The sequence below is a fragment of the Apteryx rowi genome, unplaced genomic scaffold, assembly GCF_003343035.1.
Source record: "Apteryx rowi isolate R43461 unplaced genomic scaffold, aptRow1 scaffold_182, whole genome shotgun sequence".
In the NCBI taxonomy this organism is placed as follows: Eukaryota; Metazoa; Chordata; class Aves; order Apterygiformes; family Apterygidae; genus Apteryx; species Apteryx rowi.
In genome coordinates, this window is record NW_020448108.1 from 592,607 (window position 1) to 614,218 (window position 21,612).

The 21,612-nt window shown below is 43.4% G+C and overlaps 1 protein-coding gene across 1 annotated transcript in view; it reads left to right on the forward strand.

The window, feature by feature from the left end:
• Positions 1-21,612, forward strand: part of SVEP1 (sushi, von Willebrand factor type A, EGF and pentraxin domain containing 1) — a 130,549-nt gene that overhangs the window by 94,706 nt on the left and 14,231 nt on the right. The window contains exons 33-44 of the mRNA XM_026061554.1: positions 304-480; positions 1,251-1,335; positions 1,647-1,838; positions 3,822-3,989; positions 6,011-6,683; positions 8,075-10,854; positions 12,133-12,358; positions 13,493-13,648; positions 15,866-15,929; positions 16,990-17,163; positions 18,152-18,325; positions 20,469-20,642. Of these exons, the coding sequence (XP_025917339.1) occupies positions 304-480; positions 1,251-1,335; positions 1,647-1,838; positions 3,822-3,989; positions 6,011-6,683; positions 8,075-10,854; positions 12,133-12,358; positions 13,493-13,648; positions 15,866-15,929; positions 16,990-17,163; positions 18,152-18,325; positions 20,469-20,642 (5,043 nt within the window). The remainder of the gene's footprint in view (positions 1-303; positions 481-1,250; positions 1,336-1,646; positions 1,839-3,821; positions 3,990-6,010; positions 6,684-8,074; positions 10,855-12,132; positions 12,359-13,492; positions 13,649-15,865; positions 15,930-16,989; positions 17,164-18,151; positions 18,326-20,468; positions 20,643-21,612) is intronic.

Below are 21,612 nucleotides of genomic sequence, written 5' to 3' on the forward strand. Positions count from 1 at the left end.
CCCTCAGGGAGGGAAAAACAACTGTGAGATATGTTTGTTCTGACAATAAATGCAAAAAGAGTGTTCAAACTGTGAATGCAAACTCTTCTGCATTGAAATTAGCTTACTAGCATCAGCCTTCAGTGCCTCTCACTTGCATATAGACCAGAGGAAATCTGGCAAACCTGAAGATTACTTATGGGTGTTTTGCACATGTTCTGCCTTCTTACTTTTCATGAAATTCCTGAGGATGTCTCCAGCATCTGGTTTATAAGACCTGATACTTAGTCATGCTATTAGTCAGTTGTCTCTCTTCCTTTTCAGAACCGGTGAAATGTTATAATCCGGGAAACCCAGAGAATGGTCATTTTTATGGGGACACTTACAGTGTTGGCAGTGAAGTAACTTTTTCCTGTGAAGAAGGGTTTCAGCTGACAGGAATGACTAAAGTTACATGCCTGGAGTCTGGAGAGTGGAGCCACCCAATACCATATTGTAAAGGTATTGTTCTTGGGGAGAAGGTTGATTGTAATGTGCATTGTTAGAGAGGTGGAAAGTAAGAGAGAGAAGTAGTTCAGAGAGCAGAGGAGCTAATGAAACCTTGGCCCTGGGGACTTCGGTCTCAGGGTTGAAATCTCTGTTGTCTAAAGAGATGTAAGCACCAACTGAAGCTTTTCCAACAGTTACCATATTCACAGTGTCACTCTCTTATGCAGATTCTCCAAAGTCTCAAAGAATGATATCATTGCCTTTCTTACAGTAAGCATTGAAAGCGTCTTTCTTCTCCACCCAGCCCCCTGTTTTCAAGGAACTTGTGGGAGCTTAATATCTTAAAGACCATTAATTGTGTTTCAGTGGAAAAGCAAACAGGGAGGACAGGCTGGTACACGTGCATATACATGGCATGACTGCGAAACTTGTTTCCTTAGAAAACCATGACTAATAAGGTGAAGCAACAGGGTAAAATGAAGCAGTGGGAAAGAACAAACTAAAGTAATTTTGAGATGGATGTGGAGTCCTCCTGACAGTCAAGCCTGTAGATTGTGGAACAGTCTCACCTATCTATTTCCAGTTAGTCAAACTTCTCAGTAGGTTTGAAGACAGATCATGAGCCCAAAAGTGTTAAATCAGTTATAACTTAGCCAAAAACCCAGTGTTGCTAAGGGCTTTAGATCTCTCCACACCCATTTAGTGAAAACACAGCAATCCTGATTTTTGGTTCTCTTTGATTTGTGTTATATCAACCTCTCTTGTGATCCCATCTTTTAAAGCTGTATCCTGTGGTGATCCAGTTGTTCCAGAGAACGGTGCCATTTGGGGCTCAAATTTTACATACCGCAATAAGGTGATATACAGGTAGGAATTCAGTATGTTTGGGATGCTACATTAATAATTCATTGAGAATCTGGCAACAAATGAGAAAGTGTGGCTGAACTCAAAGAGTGATTGAAATAAACAGAGGGAGAGGACAAAGCAGGATAAAAATAATGGAAAGACATGTGGATAAAACTGTTGAAAACTAGCCAAGTTGAATGTTTACTCCGGTGCTAACTCTCTGTGCTCTACAGTGAACGTTGGTGTGGACATAGAAAGCAAAGGGGAGGCTGGTGACAATGTTGTGAATAAAAGGCTATGTGTTTGATAGTGGTTCTTTTCTTCTAACATAGATGCAATGATGGCTACAACTTAGTGGGTGCAAAGGAAATTCTGTGCCTTGCTAGTGGCGTTTGGAATCATCCTCCCCCTTCCTGTGAAATAGTAACGTGTCCTAGCCCAGAAGACATCAGCAATGGAAAATACATGCTCACTGGCACAACCTACCTTTCCTATGTATCATACACGTGTGACAGTGGATACAGGTAAATGCAGGAACATTCCTGAGTCAGATACAGACAATATGCTTGTTGAATAAAAAGACTTGCTGGAATGTCTTACTTATGTCTGTAATAATCAAGGCTGGGATGATGGCTCACAGATAAAATAGTAAAATAAAATTTTAAAAGACTTTTTAATATTTGAGGTACTTTCTGTATTACATACAAATTGGAGCAGCTGCAAGAAGGTCACTCAGTGTCTGCCATATATATATATGTAATGCTTTTACTTTACCATCAAGCTCAAATGCGTATTTTGAATGCTCAGAAATCGGTTGTCATTATGTTTGGAAGTTGTCATTCATTTTTAATGACTATCATATGCCTAATTATCTTTAGTGCACATACAATATTATTTTTGCTGTTGTTTCACAATGCCCTTAACATGCTGGTCAAAGAACCTTCTGGAAGTTATTCAGGTACTTCTAGAAAAGTATATAATAGTTATTTATTTTAAGCTTTTTTTCTGTTTTACATTCATAAATCAATTATGTTGTAAACACATTTTTAACAAGCTGCAATTAAAAATGAATACACGAATGCTATATGCAGGGATTTAATTTTAATTACAAGCTACTGCTTGTCCTTGATAATCTGCTTGTCCCTCTAGCAGCTGTGCTGTGACATAAGCTTATATGGACCTATTTAGGTCTGATTTTCTTCTGCATTCTCCTGCTGCAGGCACCCACTTTTCCAGATGCAGGCAGGTAGATGAGGCATACTCATCTGGTGAATGTTTTAATAATGCTAATATAAATGGGTACCTGAGCTGCAGCACAGTGTAACAGTAGGTCGTAGATCCAAAGTGTGGGCTAAGTTTTACCCTGCTAAACTGAATAAGTGCTTTTACTGATTTGAATGAGTTTTTTGACTGTGGAGTCGGGACATCCGGGCAATAAATATCACATCAGTTGTGAGTCTTTCCCTTTACCTGTCTAGCCTAGGTTTGTGAGAGAAGTCCTCTGTCCTTTGGTCACCACTCAAAGGAAAGCCCTCCCACATCATGTCCCTCTTACATGTTGTGTCTGGGCCTAAGGGTGTGCCCAGTCTCTTCCTGCAGGCACATTTATGTGCTTTTTGCCTCACCCATATTCCTGAATGGGGGCAGAGACCACTGCCCTAAGAGGGACCTATGCCTCATCTATAAGGACTCAACAGGTCAATGTCATTCTCTTCCTTTAACCCCAGAGCACAATTCAGTAAGCCTAAACATGGGTGCCTAGTATCATTTAAGAATGAATTCTAGGGAATTGGAGACACCTGTGCAGATATGACATGGGACCTACTGGGGACCACAGCCAGCTGACATGGCTGCTGGAGACCAGGGGATGCCCCAGGTCATCTCAGGATGGTGTTCAATGCCTGTTTTAGATGATTGAGTCCTACCTTGTGTACCCATGCATTGCTGTGTTTCGTTAGCTAAGGAGACCAAAGAATATCATTAACTTCAAATGTATGTGGCCATTCAATCAAGCAAAGTCCTTTTTGTCCTGAATGAACCGAATGCCTTTTTGTAAACAAACCCGAACTGCAGAATTTCCTTCAGTTTTCTGAGTGAAGGTAGTGTTAGAGTCCTTGAGTGAATCAGGTCTCAGTTCTTTCAAGATGGGCATGGTTGATGATGGCATACAAATAAATCTTCAAGCTTAAATAAATATTTAAGCAGCCCATGACCTTCTGTTATAGCTCAAAATGGGCAAAGCTACAGCAGAAGTTCTGTACGTTTGCATGGCGTGTTCAGACCCCACATGAATTGTCAGCTTTCTCTTCAAAACGATCTGAAGACCAGCTCCAGTGATAGCATCAGCAGTGTTTTTTCATGAACAGAGGGCAAGATTCTGGCTTCTGTTGAAGTGACTCCCCTTGGCTTCATTGGGGCCAGGAAGTCCGTGAGGAGCAAGGTTCCTTTTAGCTCTCAGTTCCTCACTAACTGAAATGATGGCCTTAATAATGATCTTTGTGTCTCAGCCTTCAGGGACCCTCTGTACTTGTCTGTGAATCTTCAGGGAGCTGGAACAACACACCTCCAGCTTGCAGCATTGTCTCTTGTGGACCCCCTCCTGCCATCAAAGATGCGGTCATCAACGGAAGTAACTTCACTTTTGGAAACACAGTCTCTTACACGTGTAAGGAAGGGTATGTAGATTAGCACTACTGGAGTAATACTCAGGACAAGTAAAACTGGTTTCAGGCCACACAGACTTATCAGCAAAGCTGTGTCCTTTGCTGCTTCACAAGTCCTTTATAACTTGCACACTAATTCATTTTTACAATTTCTCTTTGAACTCTCTGGAAATTAAAGATGATGGATTGTTTTTGTGGGCTGGCAGGTTAGCATGGGTCCCAAGCAGGTATTTCTTCAAGTAGTCAACTTCAAGCCAGCTGAATACACCCTGGAATAGGAGAGTGGAGTGGAGTGAAGTGGCTGAATGCATGACAGAGCAGTGCAATAGAAATCCCCTTACTTTGGAGTTACTACAGAACTAGTACTTCTGAGGTAAACTCAAGGCCCTGTTCATAAGGAATTCTTCATTTCTCTTCACACCATATCAGTGGTATTTGGTGTGTATGAGGACTAACCTACCTGTTCTGGTGTGGTAAATTCTGCTTCCTTAAAAGTTTCACTTCTTGTTTATTGGGGTGCCTTATTCATCTCTGATTTCTGTCTACTTAGTGTAGTTTTTGTGTTGCTGTGAGCTTTACAGAGTAAATCTCATCAGAGAAACAGTTCCATTCTGGTGATGTCTAGCATGAATGTAATGCTGGCTCTGATCCTGCAAGAACTTTTGCACATGCTTGTCTTTACAGCCTGTGAGCAGCCCCATTGAATTTCTTGAAGCTGTTTTGCCCAAAAGGCAGAGCAGGTATGCGGAGCTTTGCAAGGTCCTACCCTAAATGACTGGAGGATTTTGTGCTCCTTCTTGATGAAAAAAGGTACATGAATATGGCAGCATTTTTCTTATGAACTGGCTTTGCAGTATTATTTGAAATATAATTGAAACAAATCCTCCTTATTGTGTTTTCTTGACTGTGTTAAGATTCAAAATGCTGCTTCTCTTGCCTATGCAAGCATTTTAAATGGGGTAGAATAACAGCATTTAAAAAGGACCAGTGCTGCCTGTGTGACAAAGAATAGGGTGGATCATATTAAATATTGGCATGTAGTAGACTCTTTTTCTGCAGTCCAGTCACGATGCTCTGGAAACAAATTCTGCAAACAAGACAACGCTTTTACAGGTGTTGCCATCAAAATCTGAACAATAAGTTCCCAATCCACAGCTAGAAAGAGTCACTGGGAACTTTGCAGTACATATTGTTTCTTTGCTTTCTGTGGGAGCACACAACAGAGAATGTAAAACAAAGCAAAAACAAAGCCACAGATAATACATTGCATTTTTAAACAGCTGGGATTTATGTGGGACAATTAGCAGCATGGAGTAATGCCTGTCACTGCATGCCAGAGACAGGTTAGAGAAATACAACAACACTAACCATAACCATGTAGAAGAATTTCATTGTAGAAGATTATGGTTTTTATCCCTATTGAGTATTAAAAGCATGTGCTTTCACAGCAGTCTTAACAGTGAATTTTTAGGAAGAAGTTGTTACAAAACTACCGTTTGCATTACCATCAACAGCATTTCTGGGTAACTAGCAAAGGATTTTCTCATTGTTTGCAAGTGTAAAAATAAATTGATATGCCTGGAACAGGAACTCAAATGACCTATATGGACTTTTCATTGTTTTCTTCTCCATTCAGATCTGCTAAAGAGGAAGAAATTCTGTGGGGGGTAATTTCTTTCAGGAGTAGATGGACTATCAGAGTGCATTACTATGTTTGTTATAGAAGAGAAGTTTGTACCGAAATGCAAGTTCAGGAACTGTAATCAGATGGGCAGACAAGCTGCCTCTGTGTCCAGAGAGGAGTAATATATACAAGGTGTTCTAAGATCTCCCTCATTGGGATACCTTATCCATGGCCAAGCAGACTTCACGATTTGCCTCTTGAATTTTTTGATAGTATATCTTGTAAAGGTTTCTATTCATCCATCTTCCAGGGTGCTAGCAAGCTTGGTCTGCGGGGACTTCAGGAAACAGTGGGTAGGGTTTGACGATGCTTGTCTTTTTGACTTCCTGTGTGGTTTCCTTATCCACAGTTACACATTAGTTGGCCCTGCAACCATAGAGTGCTTAGCCAGCGGTGAGTGGAGCATGAGCCACCAGCAGTGCCTGGCAGTGTCCTGTGATGAACCACCCCATGTGGAAAATGCATCCCCAGAGAGTGGTCACCGCCTCTTTGGCGATATAGCTTATTACTTCTGCTCAGATGGCTACAGCCTGGCCGATAACTCTCAGCTTCTTTGCAATGCAGAAGGGAAGTGGGTGCCTCCGGAGGGCAGGGAGATGCCCCACTGCATAGCTGATTTCTGTGAAAAGCCATCCACCGTCTCCTACAGCATCCTGGAGTCCATCAGTAAAGCCAGGTTTGCGGCTGGCTCCATCGTGAGCTTCAAGTGCATGGAAGGCTTTGTTCTGAACACTTCAGCCAAGATCGAGTGCTTTCGAGGTGGCCAGTGGAATCCTTCTCCCTTGAGTATCCAGTGCATCCCAGTTCGCTGCGGAGAACCTCCCCACATCAGCAATGGCTATGCTAGTGGGACCAACTACAGCTTCGGAGCAGTGGTGGCTTACAGCTGCAACAAGGGGTTCTACATCAAGGGGGAGAAGAAGCGGACCTGTGAAGCCACTGGCAACTGGAGTGGCAGTTTGCCCACATGCCACCCAGTGTCCTGTGGAGAACCACCCCAGCTTGAGAATGGCTTTATTAAGGTACAGAATGAGTTTTCTCAGCTGCCTGATTCTGTAGCAAAATGGATGGGTCTTCAGAATTGCCACCGTTGTATTTTATTTTCTGCTTTCCAGCTAAAATTGAGAAAGAATGTGACTGGAATAAATAAGCAAAGGAAAATGGGGTGTATTTGTAGCAGATCAAATGTCTTGATATGATTCAAAAATATGGGCAGTTTAATGGGATTTCCTCTCTTCAAGTGGTCTTTCAGTTAGGAGACTCAAGAGGTGTCCTATGACAATCAATTGATTTCCTTAATGTCTCACTCTTCATTTGCTCAGTCTGTGGGTGGCTTCCCATTGCCATTTAGAGACATGTGAAGTACTGTTGTCCGTTCACAAGCCATGCTCTTTTCACTGCTAAAAAAAGAATCATCTGATTTGAAATAGATGAATTGCTTTGGGATACTTTCTCTCCTTTGGATGCAAGCACACTTCTTTATTGAAATCAGAACTTGTCATTTCCCTGTCAAATTAAGTCACAGTACACCTGAAGGTAAAGATCTCCTTCTGGCAGCCAAAAGCTGTAACAGCTACTTAATGTGTTGTGTTTTGATGCACAAGTGTAATATTGTGGTAAGGAAGATCCAAGAACACTATCATAAAGATTTAGATTTGGTTTTCTTTTAAGCATTTTTCTACTGAACTTCCCCTCCTTCCATATGTCCAGCCAGCAGGGACTCTACATTTGCTAAAATTTGAGGGGGTTTGCATCCTAGTTCCTACTTGAGCTTCCAGCATTAATAGCAACAATTTGTGTTGAGATTCTCACACAGATACATCCTCTAATTGTTGTGTATTACTCTGTGTTATCTTCCCTAGGCAGGATCGTTCCTCCAGCTGTTCCAGGTAGAGACCCTTTTTTAATACCTCAATCTCAGCTCAGTCTGCACCTTCTGCAGGTTCCTCAGCTGCCTGCTCAAGACCCTGCAACTGCACATATGGCACCTTCAGTACACCTGAAGGCTCCAGCCTGAAAGCTAGCCTGTACAGCTGTAAGCTAAAGAGTCATAAAAGCAATAAGCCATTTCCTGTCAGCTTCTCCTGGCCCATTTCTTGTCTTCCTGTTCTTTTGGCCTCAAGGGTGATGAAGAGAGAATAGAGAGGAAATATTTTCTAGCTCTTACATTTAAACCTTGCATTTTCTGTTTTCTTTTGGTGGTGCCCTCAGTTTTCCTAGCAGCAGAGTATATCATTCGAGGCGAGATGTGCTGTGTCACTTCCAGTTATGTATGTTCGTTTCTTTGAAGACAGCCCTTGCTGCCTTGCAGCCAGAAATTAGACCAAGAATACACAAGTAGTAGAATCAACCTTGCACTACCCCAATAATGAATCTTCATTTCAGACATGTCCCTGTCTTATCTGTTTTACAGGAAACAACTGGACACTTCTTTGAGAATCAGGTGAATTATGAGTGCGAGTCTGGCTACCGGCTGGTTGGGAGCTCAGTATTTATCTGCCAAGCCAATCGGCAATGGTACAGTGAATCACTTCCTCAGTGTGTTCCCCTCAGCTGTGGAAAACCTCCACCCATCCAGCATGGCTACACCAAGGGAGAAAGCTTTGATATGGGCTCCAAAGTTGAGTTTCTTTGTGATGAAGGCTATGACTTGATTGGGGATGTCTCATGGACATGTCAGAAGTCTGGGAAATGGAGCAAGAAGCAAAGCCCAAAGTGTGTGCCAACAAAATGTCCAGAACCACCCTTAGCAGAAAACCAGCTGGTCTTGAAGGAGGTGGCTTACCAAGTTGGTGTTGTACAGTTCTCCTGCAAGGAGGGTTATGTTTTGCATGGCTCCTCTGTGCTGAAATGCTTGCCCTCCCAACAGTGGAATGATTCCTTTCCTTTCTGCAAGGTTGTACAGTGTCATGCGCCTCCATATATCCCCTTTGGTGACCCTTTGACTTCATCCCTTCATTTTGGTAGCACAGTGAGGTACATCTGTGTGGATGGGTTTTTGCTGAAGGGTGAGTCTACAATTAGATGCCAGGCTGACGGATCATGGAGCTTGCCTTTGCCAGAATGTATTCCTGTGGAGTGCCCCCAGCCAGAAGAAATTCCGAATGGCATTGTCGATGTGCAGGGTCTCACCTTCCTTAGCACAGCCCTCTATACATGTAAGCCAGGGTTTGAACTGATGGGGAACACCACTATCCTCTGTGGAGAAGATGGCCAGTGGCTAGGAGGAAGGCCAGTTTGCAAACCTATTGAATGCCCAAGACCTAAGAAGATTCTCAACGGCAAATACTCGTACACAAACTTCCATTATGGGCAGACTGTAAGGTATTCCTGCGACAGAGGTTTCCAGCTCCAAGGGGAGGAAACTCTAAGTTGCCTAGAAACAGGGCAGTGGAATACAGAGGTTCCCTCCTGCAAAGCCATAAATTGCCAGCCCCCTCAGCCCATTGAGAATGGCTTTGTGGAAGGTGCAGATTACAGCTATGGGGCCATGGTTATTTACAGCTGTGTACCGGGCTTCCAGCTTTCTGGCCTCGCCATGCAGACCTGTGAAGAATCAGGCTGGTCTAGCTCCACTCCAACCTGCCTCCCAACAGACTGTGGCCTGCCTCCTCACATTGACTTTGGGGAGTACATGCAGGTGAGACATGGGGAAAGACATTCTGACCAGGAGAGTGTTACAGAGAGTCCCTCCCTTTCCCACATATTACTAGCTGACAACTGGAAAGATTTCAAAAGTTCTTTGAAGGGGAACAGTGCAATGCAGCAGACCAATTTCTTATTTGGAGCTACCATTCTATATACATGTTATTCTGGTTACGAGCTGTTGGGAAATGCTGTTATAGCTTGCCAAGAAGATGGGGCCTGGAATGGCACTGCCCCTGCCTGTGTTTCAATAGAGTGTACCTTGTTGTCACCTCCAGAGAATGGCTTTTTGCATTTTACTGAGAACACGCTCGGTAGTGTGGTGCAGTACTCCTGTAAGCCAGGTTTCACACTTGTTGGCCCCGACACACGGCTGTGTTTGCCAGATCGTCAGTGGAGTAACACTGCTCCGTACTGCAAGGTGATAATGTGCAGCTCCCCCACCCAGCTCATGAATGGAAACATAAAAGGGGAAAACTACACATATGGGAGTGTTATCTACTATGAGTGTGATCCTGGATACCAGTTAAATGGCCCCACGCAGAGGACATGCCAGGAGAGCCAGAAGTGGGATGGCAGTGAACCGATTTGCATTCCTGTTTCCTGCAGCCCACCACCAGTTTTAGAGAATGGTCAAGTGACTGGAGAGGAATACACATTCCAGAGACGTACGGAGTACAGCTGCAAAGAAGGTTTCCTGTTAGACGGGGACAAGAGTAGAGTCTGCCTTGCAAATGGAAGCTGGAGTGGGATCACTCCAGTTTGCAAAGCTGTGATCTGCCCTGTGCCACTGCCTCTCCTTAATGGGAAAACCAGTGGCTCAGATTTTGGCTTTAAGAAGAAAGTGCAGTATCACTGCAATGAAGGTTATAGCCTGCAAGGAGTGTCTACACTTACCTGTCAGAATGACGGTACTTGGGATTCAGAAGCTCCACATTGTGATCCAGTCATTTGTGGACCTCCTGAAGACATCTCCCATGGCTTTCTGAATGGCTCAGGCTTTACCTATGGGGAATTTGTCCAGTACGAGTGCTTCCCTGGTTATGAGCTCCATGGTAATCCATTACGGCAGTGTTTGTCCAATGGTTCCTGGAGTGGAAGCCTTCCATCTTGCCTCCCCTGTGAGTGTCCTGTGCCACAGATTCAGAATGGGGTCGTTCTTGGTAAACATTTCAGCTGTGGTAAAAGTGCCCAGTTTCAATGCCTGGAGGGCTTTAAACTACTAGGGCCTTCTGAAATCTCCTGTGAAGCAGCGGGCAAGTGGAGTTCTGGGTTTCCTCGCTGTGGACAGATTTCCTGTGGCTCCCCACCTGTGATCCCCAACACATTTATCAACGGGAGCAGCTCTGCAGATGAGAACACCATCATCTATAACTGCATGACGGGTTTTGTCATGCAGGGGAGTCCAGAGCTGACTTGTGCTGAGACAGGTGTCTGGAAGAAGCCATACCCACGCTGTGAGCTGCTAAGCTGTGGCCCACCGCCTTCTGTCCCAAATGCAGAAGTTATTGGGAATACTCACACCTATGGGAGCAAGGTCCAGTACAGGTAAGAAGGTTGCTGCCTTTCGGTTTCCATAAAATCTTTTAAGGGATGAAGATGGGAGGTTTAAGCATCCTCAATTAGCACAGGATTTTAAGACCTGGAAGAAACACTGTGCCTTATTACATGCTCAGACTGACAAATCCCACGCTGCCTTGCACAAACAGAATACTATTGGGAAATTCACTGTCAGAACTCCAGCAAGATATTTTGGCACCTGGGGCTGCACTCCTCCCCTGCCTTTAGTTTCCCATTCCTCTTTGTCTTCCTCCTCACCTCCTTTGAAACATTTCTCTGGACGTTCAGCTTTTTTAGCAGGTGGCAGCAACAGTCAGCAGTATGTCCCCATTCGGCACTCCATTTACCTCTTCTTGCTGCTTCAGTTGCTTGTTGTAATACAGAAGTGTTGATCTTCCTTTTACCCCATTTTCTGCACTACCACACTGCAGTGTCAGCAACTGTTGTTGATACGCGGTTACTCCTTTCTCAGAGACAAGAGAGGGGTTGGTATTAGTTCCCTAGAGTGTGCACGCTGCAGATCCATTTCTCTGAGGAGAGAAATTCCCTTGGCAGAAGGGTGGATGCTTTTTTGTCAGTAAAGGCAATTAATAGTCATAGACAGAAATGGGAGATGGCACATGGAGGAATTTAATGTAATCAGTCATTTCCCTGCATCCTAACAAGGTGTGTGTGGGGGGGGGTGACTGTATGTACCTATTTACAAGTGAACCCACTGATGGCCAGGTTCTTCAGCCCAGCTGGGTTACACTTCATGATGCATTGTATGGAACAAAGCAAATCAGCCTTAATTTTCACAACAGCTCACAACCAGCCTGAAGCTTGGTTTGTTCATAGAAGAAAATGAGAGTGTCTTTGGAATTGCTCGTGGTTATAAATGCGGCATTGAGAGCACTTGGTGCTCACATGCTCTTTACCTAACTGAAAATCATCCTCACAAAGAAAAGGCAGTGCAGGACCTGCACTAGTACTGGGATTCTCCTAAATCAGTCAGGATCTTCCAAGCACTAAAGCCACCAACTCACTTTCCAACATGCTGCTGCGGCAGCATGAAGCAGCTGGAGATGAGGTCTAAAAYTTCCAGCTCTTGCCATAGAATAAACCCAGCCCAGACATGCTTCTTGAAATATTACCTCGAAATAATAGAGAAATCTCTAGGTGTGCTTATAGAAGGCTATGCTGGAAAATGACTGCCTGATTTGTAACTTGTGGACTAGCTTGTCTCTAGATGTATGCCTGTGGTCAGATGTTCATGTTCTGTTGCAGATGCCTGGAAGGTTACACAATGGTGACAGACGTGGATATATGCACTTGTCAGGAAGATGGACAGTGGTCTCCTCAAAGTATTTCCTGCTGCCCCAGAAAGTGTCCGCTCCCAGCAAATATCACCCATGTAATCGTACTTGGGGACAACTTCACCGTGAATACTAATGTCACTCTGTCATGTGTAGAAGGCTATACTCTGGTGGGAGCAAGCACATCGACGTGCAAGGTACAGTGTTATCTGCACAGTTTATTTTGCGGGAGAGTCCTCCCCATGCTCTGATCTGCAGTTAGCTCTTGGCCCTTAATTGCACTCATCACATTAAAAATATAAAGCATGTCCTGCAAAATATATGTATCCTTGTTCCCCCGTAAGAATGATTATTCATTTTCCATGTATAGATTTCAGAACTAGAAACTAATGATTTCTTCTTCCATCTAAAAATAATGCTGTCCTACAGAAAAGCATTCCTTTTAATGCATTTCCACTTAATTTCAGAGGAACATTTCAGAGAATAAATCATATCTGAGATTTTTGAGAAATGATGTCTGAGATTTCTAATATATTTTTAGGATCATGTGCACAGCTTTTTCTTTTCTCCAAAATAACAGATAACACACATTTTATTCCACTGAGCAAGCTGTAGAAACTTCAATTCCCTGTATATTAAAGAACAAATGACTTTATCAGTTCTGCTAGTAGCCTCTTCTTACATATAAGATGCAAGCTTGCATCTGTTACTTAAGCTTGCAAATAAATTTTGAAGTCAAATGAGTAAAGCTCATATGAGTAAAGCTGAGCATGTATGGTTTTGCAGGAGTAGCTGGTTTTGCTTTGCTGCTGCTTACAAGTCAGCACAGACCATAAGAAAATTAATTTTACTCCCATATTTTTGCTGATTGCCTCTCCAGGTATCAGACTTCTCTTGCAGTTCCAGGAGGGCAGCTGAAGAACTTTGTCATATTATTAGAAATGCACCCAGGACTGAAGTGCAGAGCATGGTGCTTCAGACAGCTGTAGTTTTGGTTCTTTACCTGCTGTGTTCACTGCACTATTGTGTGATCTTGTACAAGTAACCTTGCTTTTCCAAGCCTCCATTTCCCTGTTTACATTTTCTTCCTTCTGTCTTATACATCAAGGCTGAACATTCCTGTCACAGATGAGTTCGTCTAGGTTGTCTTAAAGTGTTGCTTGAATTACTGAGTGTCGCTAAAGATGATTGCACAAATAATGTTACAGTAACCGCATCTGAACAACCATTAGATGTTTCTACTATGACTTTCCTAGTTTTTTTATTTAAATGTGAATTTCTCATATGAAATGATGCATTCCTGCTTTTTTTTTTTCACATCTCTTTTTCAGGAGAGTGGTATTTGGGTGCCACTGTTTTCTGATGACATCTGCATTCCTGTGTCCTGTGGGACCCCAGAAGCTCCAGAGCATGGATTTGTGGTTGGCACTAAATACAATTATGAAGATGTGATTCTTTATAAATGTGATTCTGGCTATGAACTGCAAGTAAGGAAGCTGAATCCCCATCACACTAAGCCTTTCGTTGTCATTTCTGGTTCTGATATGACGACTCTGGGAATGTTTTTTGCCTGTTCCAATAGTGATATATTTCCCAAGCTGAAAATGACATTGGATGTCTGCTTTTGTTGTTGTCTATAGAATGCTACAGGCATGTCTGGGATCTTTCTTGAATGTCTTAAAGTATAATTGAGGCAAATATAAGCATCCTGGCCAAGGATACATATTCAACAGACACCTTCCAGTGTTTGGGGTTTTAAGTGCATGCTGTTTCAGCCCTCTGAAAATACAACTTTTCTGTTACATCAGTGACCGTTGTTATATGCTTGCAAACATAAACCATTGAAGAGTTAATTTTTCACCTCTATTTAACTGGACCTCCAGCCTCAGTTAGGCTGCTTTCCTCCTTCAATTTCATAATATCCCAAGGACTATGTCTGCTGCTTTGTGCCTGTCAGACTCAAAGCTCCTGATAGACTCTGCCGCCCTCAGTTCTGTGATATTGCTAGGAAGTATGGAAGTGATATCTCTTGTTTTAATAAGGCAAAGAGACCGCAGCTTGTTCAGTGGCAGCTTTATTCCCTGATAGAGATGGAAACAAAGCCCTCTCCTTCTGGCTCTGTCCATTGTTTTTAGTATCGGCATCGGGCGATTAGCCCCGTCTGAGCTCTGAGGCGCCACTGTGGCTTGTTATCAGGACCCATGCTAGCCTCAGGTGTGCTGTCACAAGCTACAGAGAACTGAGAAAGGAAAATACATTTCCAAGGCACAGTGTGGCCTCCCCCGTCCCCAGGTGATGGCAGAATAGGGAGCAACCCCATCCAGAGGCGTGAGCTAGCAAGATATCTCCAGGTCAGGGGCTGTCTCTTAGTACTGTGTTTTGCGAGCACATAGCAGAATGCGTGATCGCATTCCCTGGGGCTGTGGTAGCACCAACAGTGGATAAGAATTTCCTGCACGTGAATTCATCCAGCCAGGAGTGGAACCAGCAGAGCACTGAGCATCTCTCTGTTGGTTCTGCAGTGGGGTAGTCCCATGGAGTATGGCCAAAAATGTGGGTATTCCTCCTGACAGAAACTCTAGGGAGTATCTGCATAGGCCACAAGACAGAAAGCACAGGAGAAGGAGACAGGGGCAAAAAGTGAGTTGGAGCATTTCTGTAATACAGGAGGCACATTTTATGCTAGCAGCTAGATCTGACAGCATTTGGAATTAAAATTAGAAGAGTTGCTTTCTCAACCAGAGAGAAGAGACCATTGCCAAATTCAAATATAAAAATCAGGAGAGTTTAGAGGATGCTCAGCTAATAATAAAGTCAATTTGTAATATGTATGTTACATATATAATATTGCTGGGGGATGGAGGGATGACTTGGTAATTAGACGGGTAGAAGTGCTGTTTAGTGTAGTTTTGGGTGATAATAAGCCAGTGCATTCTTATATTAAAAAGTCCTGCCAAGTTTTGTATTCCAGCTTCGCCACCTAGTGTCAATCTTGCCTCCCTGCTATTTTTTTCCTGTGGAAGGCAGAGTCTGCTGGGTGTAATGCCATGTGTACGTTCTCGTTTCAGATAGCTGCCTTGTCAATGGATTTGCTTAGTAATGAAAGTACATTACTTTAAGGGACAAATTTAGATGTTTTTCTCCATGTCCTGGAATGAAATAGGAAATTAATCATGGGGCATTAGACTGGCTATAAAATGAGTACATAAGAAAGAAACGAAATAGTTTATTAGCAAATTTAAATAATGAGCATTTGGGATATGGTCAAAATTAGTACAGTATGTTTACAAAACTTGTTACAAAACTTGTACTTGCTTGTAGTTGCTTGTACTTGCTTGTATTGTTCTTGAAAAAAAATGGTAGTTGGATTTTCATTAAATGAGTACTGGAAGGAGAAAATTTACCATTGTAGCACATTCCTGGAAACAAGAATGGTGCAATTGTCAAGAGAGATGATATTCCATGGAGAAAGACAAGAGAACTGCCTAACTGGCCCACAAACTTTGTCAACAATACCCTGCAATTTTCAGGAAGGAGTTCTACCGAAAGTCTCCTAGCAGGCTTGGTCTCTAGCATTTAACCTTCTCTTTGTGTGGGTTGCCTATGGGGGGAAAATGTACTGTCCTTGCTGAATCCTAGGGCTGATGGGAGAGAAGAGATCACTAAGTAAAGTTGTTCTTTGAGCTCTTCCTTTTGTTTCATAGGGTGATACAGAACGGACTTGCCAAGGAGACAAGCTTTGGAGTGGCACAGCACCAGTGTGCAGAAGTAGGTTCCACCTGAGTTGTTGTTTGGTGAATTTGGTCAAGGGTGGTTTTACTCAGCAAGAAATGCTAATGCTTGTTTTCCTTGCTTTATAACTCAGACTGTCTGCATATACCTAAAATTTTCAGTAAGTACCACTGATATATCCTAGAAGACTTGCAAAATTGCTGGTGTATACTGGTAACAGTGGAAAATAAATCACTACACTTTCCTCCTCTACTCCCCAGCCCCCAAGAAAACTGGGCAAACAGCTCCCAAAGTGACTAGTGCTTTTGAATACTTCCATTTCTGGATCCTTTACTTCAGACATTAGATAGGGCTGGTTGCACAATCAAGCCTTTGATGCATTCTTTCTGCTGTTTTAGTTTTGTGAGTCTTTAGATACTTTTTTGGAAATCATTAATGATGTGAAAAAGTTTAAACTTTTTGTGTTAACTTCACTTTTAAATAAGATGAGAGCAGTATAGAGCCTTCTCCAAAAACTTAAACATATAAAAAGCAGCAATGATCATTAGGAAAGCTGGTGTTCTTGCTGTAACAGATTACTGTCCACCTTTGAAGGGTCATATTTGAAGTTTAATCAATTCTGGCACTTGAGGTCATGATTTCTAGGGCTACTGAGGACCTCTGAACACCAGAGCTACCAGGATTCACAGGTGCTCAACATCCTGAAATTTAACCCTGTGGGCACATATTTTCTCAGGTACTACACTTTTGTGAGATGTCTAATTCCCACTGATTGCAGTGCTGGAATAGGAGTTGGCTACATAAATACTTATGTGGTTTTCAGCTATTGACTGTAAGTGGCAACGCTGGAATCTCCCAAGGCTTCCTGCCGACACCACCACGATGCATTTTGTCTTTTAGCAGTAACTGGAAGAGTCAAGCATGATTACTCTACTGTATCTTTGCTCTACTTAGGGGCAAATACCTGGGAATGCCTGTAGAAACACCATGTTCTTCCCCTGTTTCACAGAGTATAAACTGTGGAGGAGCTGGGAGTAGGACAGACTGTTTGCATTATGTCTGATTGGAACATATTCCCATATAACATATGTTATAGGGATATCATGTGGGCCCCCGGAGATGGTAGAAAATGGATCTGTTCAGGGAGAGGAGTTCCTGTTTGGCAGCGAGGCTCTTTACAGCTGCGACCCTGGCTTTGAACTACAGGGACCGAGCCGAAGGATCTGCCACGTTGACAAAAAGTGGAGCCCCTCCGTCCCTTCGTGCACGAGTAAGTAGTGAGCAGAGCAAAACGGTGGCAGTTTTCCAGGAGGGCTGGGAAGCAAACTGTGAGAGAGCTTTTGCTGGCTTCCTCCTGGTTTCCCCCTCCAGCCGGAGGGCTGTAACAGGAGAAGCCAAGGGAAAAGCCAGCTGAGCAGTTCTCATTGGCAGTTCCTCTTTGATCTGAAGGGAGCTCCTTCTGGCGCATTAAAATGGCACAGGCATGGAGCTGTGTTCAGATCACTAGGGGAGGAACGTGGCCTGTTGTGTTTGATTTGCTCTGCACTTTGCAATGCCAAGGCTAATATATTGTGGCCACTCTGTGTCTGGAGCTCAAAGTTGTACTCCCTAGGATCAAGTCTTGGCTTTCTAGTAACCCCACAGCAGAGGGCAATTAGTTGCAGGAGCATGGGTATAAGGATTTATGACTTATTTCACACAGCTTATAAAAAAAAAATACAAAGATTTCATAGCCTTTACCAATAAATTATCTCCCACCTTCTTGTGGTGATATCACATTCCTACACCCTTGCATTCTTCTCTCTCAGAATTAACCAATTTGTCTGGTCTCCATAGGAAGAGTGGGGCAGGGGACAAGATCTTTCTTAACTACCGCCATTTTCCTTGAGGCCACCTTCCAGTGTACAGGGAGCAAAGGAGCCTGCAAATGCAGCCTCTGCTCTGGTCAGAGGAAATACCCTGGATCACTCTCTGTTTGACTGAAGGCACCTTATAGGCACCTTTACTATACCATTAGATACACTTAAGCAGGTTCTCTTTCAGGTAGGCACCTGAAACACCTGCAGCCTGAACACCAGGAGAGAGGGCAGACAAGGCACTGCATAACCCTACTCCGTATAATACTTATACAGCTTCTTTCTTCTCCTTGTCTTTCTATTGATTTCAGTGTGTGAAATGAGATGTCAAACTATGTGTAGCAGATATACACAGTGAGCCTTGTTATCTGTACAAAACCAAAAAGTTTTCTCCTCTTCTAGGAATTACTTGTGGGCTGCATCCCTTAGTAGAAAAAGCAGAAGCCATGCCTACAGGAAGCACGTATAGAAGTAACGTGACCTTTGTGTGCAACTCTGGATACCATCTTGTTGGGCCCCAGAACATCACGTGTCTTGCCAATGGGAGCTGGAGTAAACCCTTGCCTTTCTGTGAAGGTAACTGTTTGGTCTCATGGCCCCAGCACATTCTGATGTGGGGTAAACAACAGTGCCCCCCTTATGCATGCATACCATATGATCCAGGAATTGAACTGCTTCTGGAAATGGTTCTGTAATGTGCATTAATGGCTGAGATGATCCCTGAGAGATGCCTGAGATGATATCTGAGATGGTGCACAAGAGATGAAATGTTTCACAGGGAGCAATTACCAAAGCAGAAGGGATCTTGGACATGATTTTTCTTTAGGGTCTTAATCTGCAGTTTTACAGTCCTAATGAGAGGTGAGGCTGCTTACCATCTCAGAGAATCAAACCCGTAACAGAAGATGATGGATTGGGAGGACAAATGACTTTTCTCCCAGCAGTCTTCTAAAGTCAGTTGCTAGGTTGATTTTCTTTTCTGAATTTTTGGTCTCAAACTCAGCAGCAGGGTTGTCTTGAGAACTGTCTCAGCAGCTCAGCCTTTCACCACCACACTCCTCACATGAACACGCACCATGAATGTATGATGTTTACCATTCTGGAAATAACTGCTTTGAAATGCTCCTTCAGTAGGTCCTGTTGCTCCTGCCACAAAGCAGAATGAGTGCCAAGCAAGAACTGTCTGTGTCATATGGACTGGGCAGGGGTATGTGGAAACAAGGCTGTTGTTAACAGAAAAACAGCACAAAATCCTGAGATCCCAAGTATGAACTCAGTATTGTTGGATGACTATTCAAAATGTAAAGCATATGGAAGCTTAATAAATTACATTATACATTATAAACCTTTAAGTGTGGGTGTTCCCCTTTCCCAGCCTCTTTGCCATAAAAAGGCAAAGCCTGGGCTTTCTGTGTGCTTCCCACCTTTCCTTTTCTCTCAGAAACACACTAGTTCATTTCTTGCCCATCACACTTCATTTAAGGCTGTTCTTGTCCCTGCTGCTCACGTTCCTGGTCTCCCCATGCTAGACTCTAGATCCTGCTTGCCTTCCTTAGTTGCCCCTGGCATTCTCACATGAAGCTGGGATGTTGATTTCTCTGCACCCAGCTCCTCACACATATTCAGAGGGGACCAGGATACTCTGACAGCTCCACCCGAGTAAGACAGGTAATTATCTTCCACTCAAGGTACATGTTAGGTTCCTGTCACCAGAGCTGCAGAAATAGCGTGAGGGCAGGCCAGTTGTGACCTTCCTTGTGATGGAGACAGTCTTGGGTGATAGATGCAAATGCCCGACTGATCCTTTAATGCAGGACCTGTTTCTCGTAGAAGAGACCATCAGATTCTGTGTGGGTGACCACACAGTACACAGCTCACTGTGCACCTTGTAGTGCACAGTGCTTTGCAGCCCGTCTAGCAGCAATCTGCAAAGTTGGTTGTTATCATCCACATTGGAGAGAAGGTCTCAAGTACCTGTCCAGGCACCTAAGAAAAGTTACAGGCTAGCAGTTCTGAAACAAGCCATAAGTTAAGAAGACTGTCTTGAACAAGGTCAGGCACGGCCCCTTCAGGAACAGGGTAGCTGTTACATCCTTAAAATAGTCTCTTCCACCTGCCTGACAGTCTTGCCTCAGTCTTTGGTAGCTTACTCTTCAGTCATCCTGCTATTATGCAGATCCCAGGGAAATCATATGGAAAATGGGACAAAGAACAGAGTCTCTTCTGTGGTAGTGGTAACCCCGCTTGGGCTGTCTGCCTGCTGGCTTCAGAAACAGAGCTGAAAGTCCTGAGTGGAGCAATTAGTAATGTAAGTGTCAGCATCTCGTCGCAACCCTTCCTGCATCTTGTCCGGTATTTCCAGTCTGGTGAAAAGGAAGGCACAAAGGGCTGCAAGCTTCTGAGGTATCTCTCAGTGGTGAGAAGGAGCCATTCATGTTCTGCCCTATTAACCCCAGCAGGAAGTTATAAATGTGTCCTCTCCTCACCAACACTGTGAGATTCTGCTGACCTGAAAAACAGGAGGCTGTGGCTTTTCTCCATCACTGGGAGGAGCTCCTTCCCCAGCATGGCTACGTTTTCTTCCCAGCGAACTGAACTCATCCATAATATTCCTTATAATTTATTAGTCTGTGGTTGCTACTTTAAATGTATTGTGTGAATAAGTCAGGAATTGTTGGAATAATATCAAGCTGAATTAATGAGAGCTCTTCTTTTGCAGAGACCAGATGCAGAGTTCCAGTTTCCTTGCTGAACGGGAAGGTGATCTATGAAAACAATACAGTTGGCAGTACTATAGAGTATTTCTGCAAGAGGGGATACAGCTTGGAAGGGGAACCTGCAGCAGAGTGCACAAAGGATGGAAGATGGAGTAATCCCATCCCTCTCTGTAAACGTGTGTGTTTGCTTTGTAACAAAAAAGTGGTCTCAGTTTGTAAGCATTAAAGACCAGACTGCTCTTTATTTAAAGGGGTAGTAATTAAGAGCAACTTCTGCAGATCCTTGTGGAGATGGACTGTAATTTTCTTTTGGAGTGGCCAAGAACAGAGTTTGTTATTCGTAGCTGAAAAGATTGGTTTGGTCTTCGTTGGGAGATTGCCTCTTGGGGTGCATCCCATGTTTATGGGGGAACAAAGGGAGCAGCTACTGAGCCATGTTAAAGCAGTAACTTGTCTGAGTATATTTTTGTGATAGTGAAAGAATGAACTGTGCTCTACATTGATCCCTTTAGTTGGAAAACTGGCTTACATTGGAGTCAAATGGAGTCAAGCACTTGATATATGAGGAGAGGGTAAGAGAACTAGATTTGTTCAGCCTTGTGAAGAGAAAGCAAAGGGGAAACTTTATGGCTGTCTACAGCTGACTGTTGGTAGGGTGTAAAGGAAACTTCACAAGAAAACAGACTTCCCGCACGTGCTCAGTGATAGGATGAGAGACAATGGACACAAATTGCAACACAGAAAATTCCAAATAAATATTAGAAGAAACTTTTCATGATGGCAGCAGTCAAACATTGGAACAGGGGCCCAGAGAGGATGTAGAGTCTCTGTCCTTGGAGGTATTCAAAGCTCAACTGGACAAAACCCTCAGCAACCTGACGTAGTTGGCCCTGCTTTGAGAAGGAGATTGTCTAAATGACTTCATAAATTATTCTATGAAACAGCACCTTACACACACATGCACTGCACACATACACCCACAGTAGCCTTCCTTGTTGCCCTATCTGTCTGTAGCTAATCTTAATGTCTAGTCTCAGGATAGCAGCTGAGACATTTAATTGTTGCATAACAAAGGACGTGTATGGTTTTAGTTTTAGGAAACTGGCATCAATCTCTGCTGTATTTAGAGTCCAATCTTTCTCACAT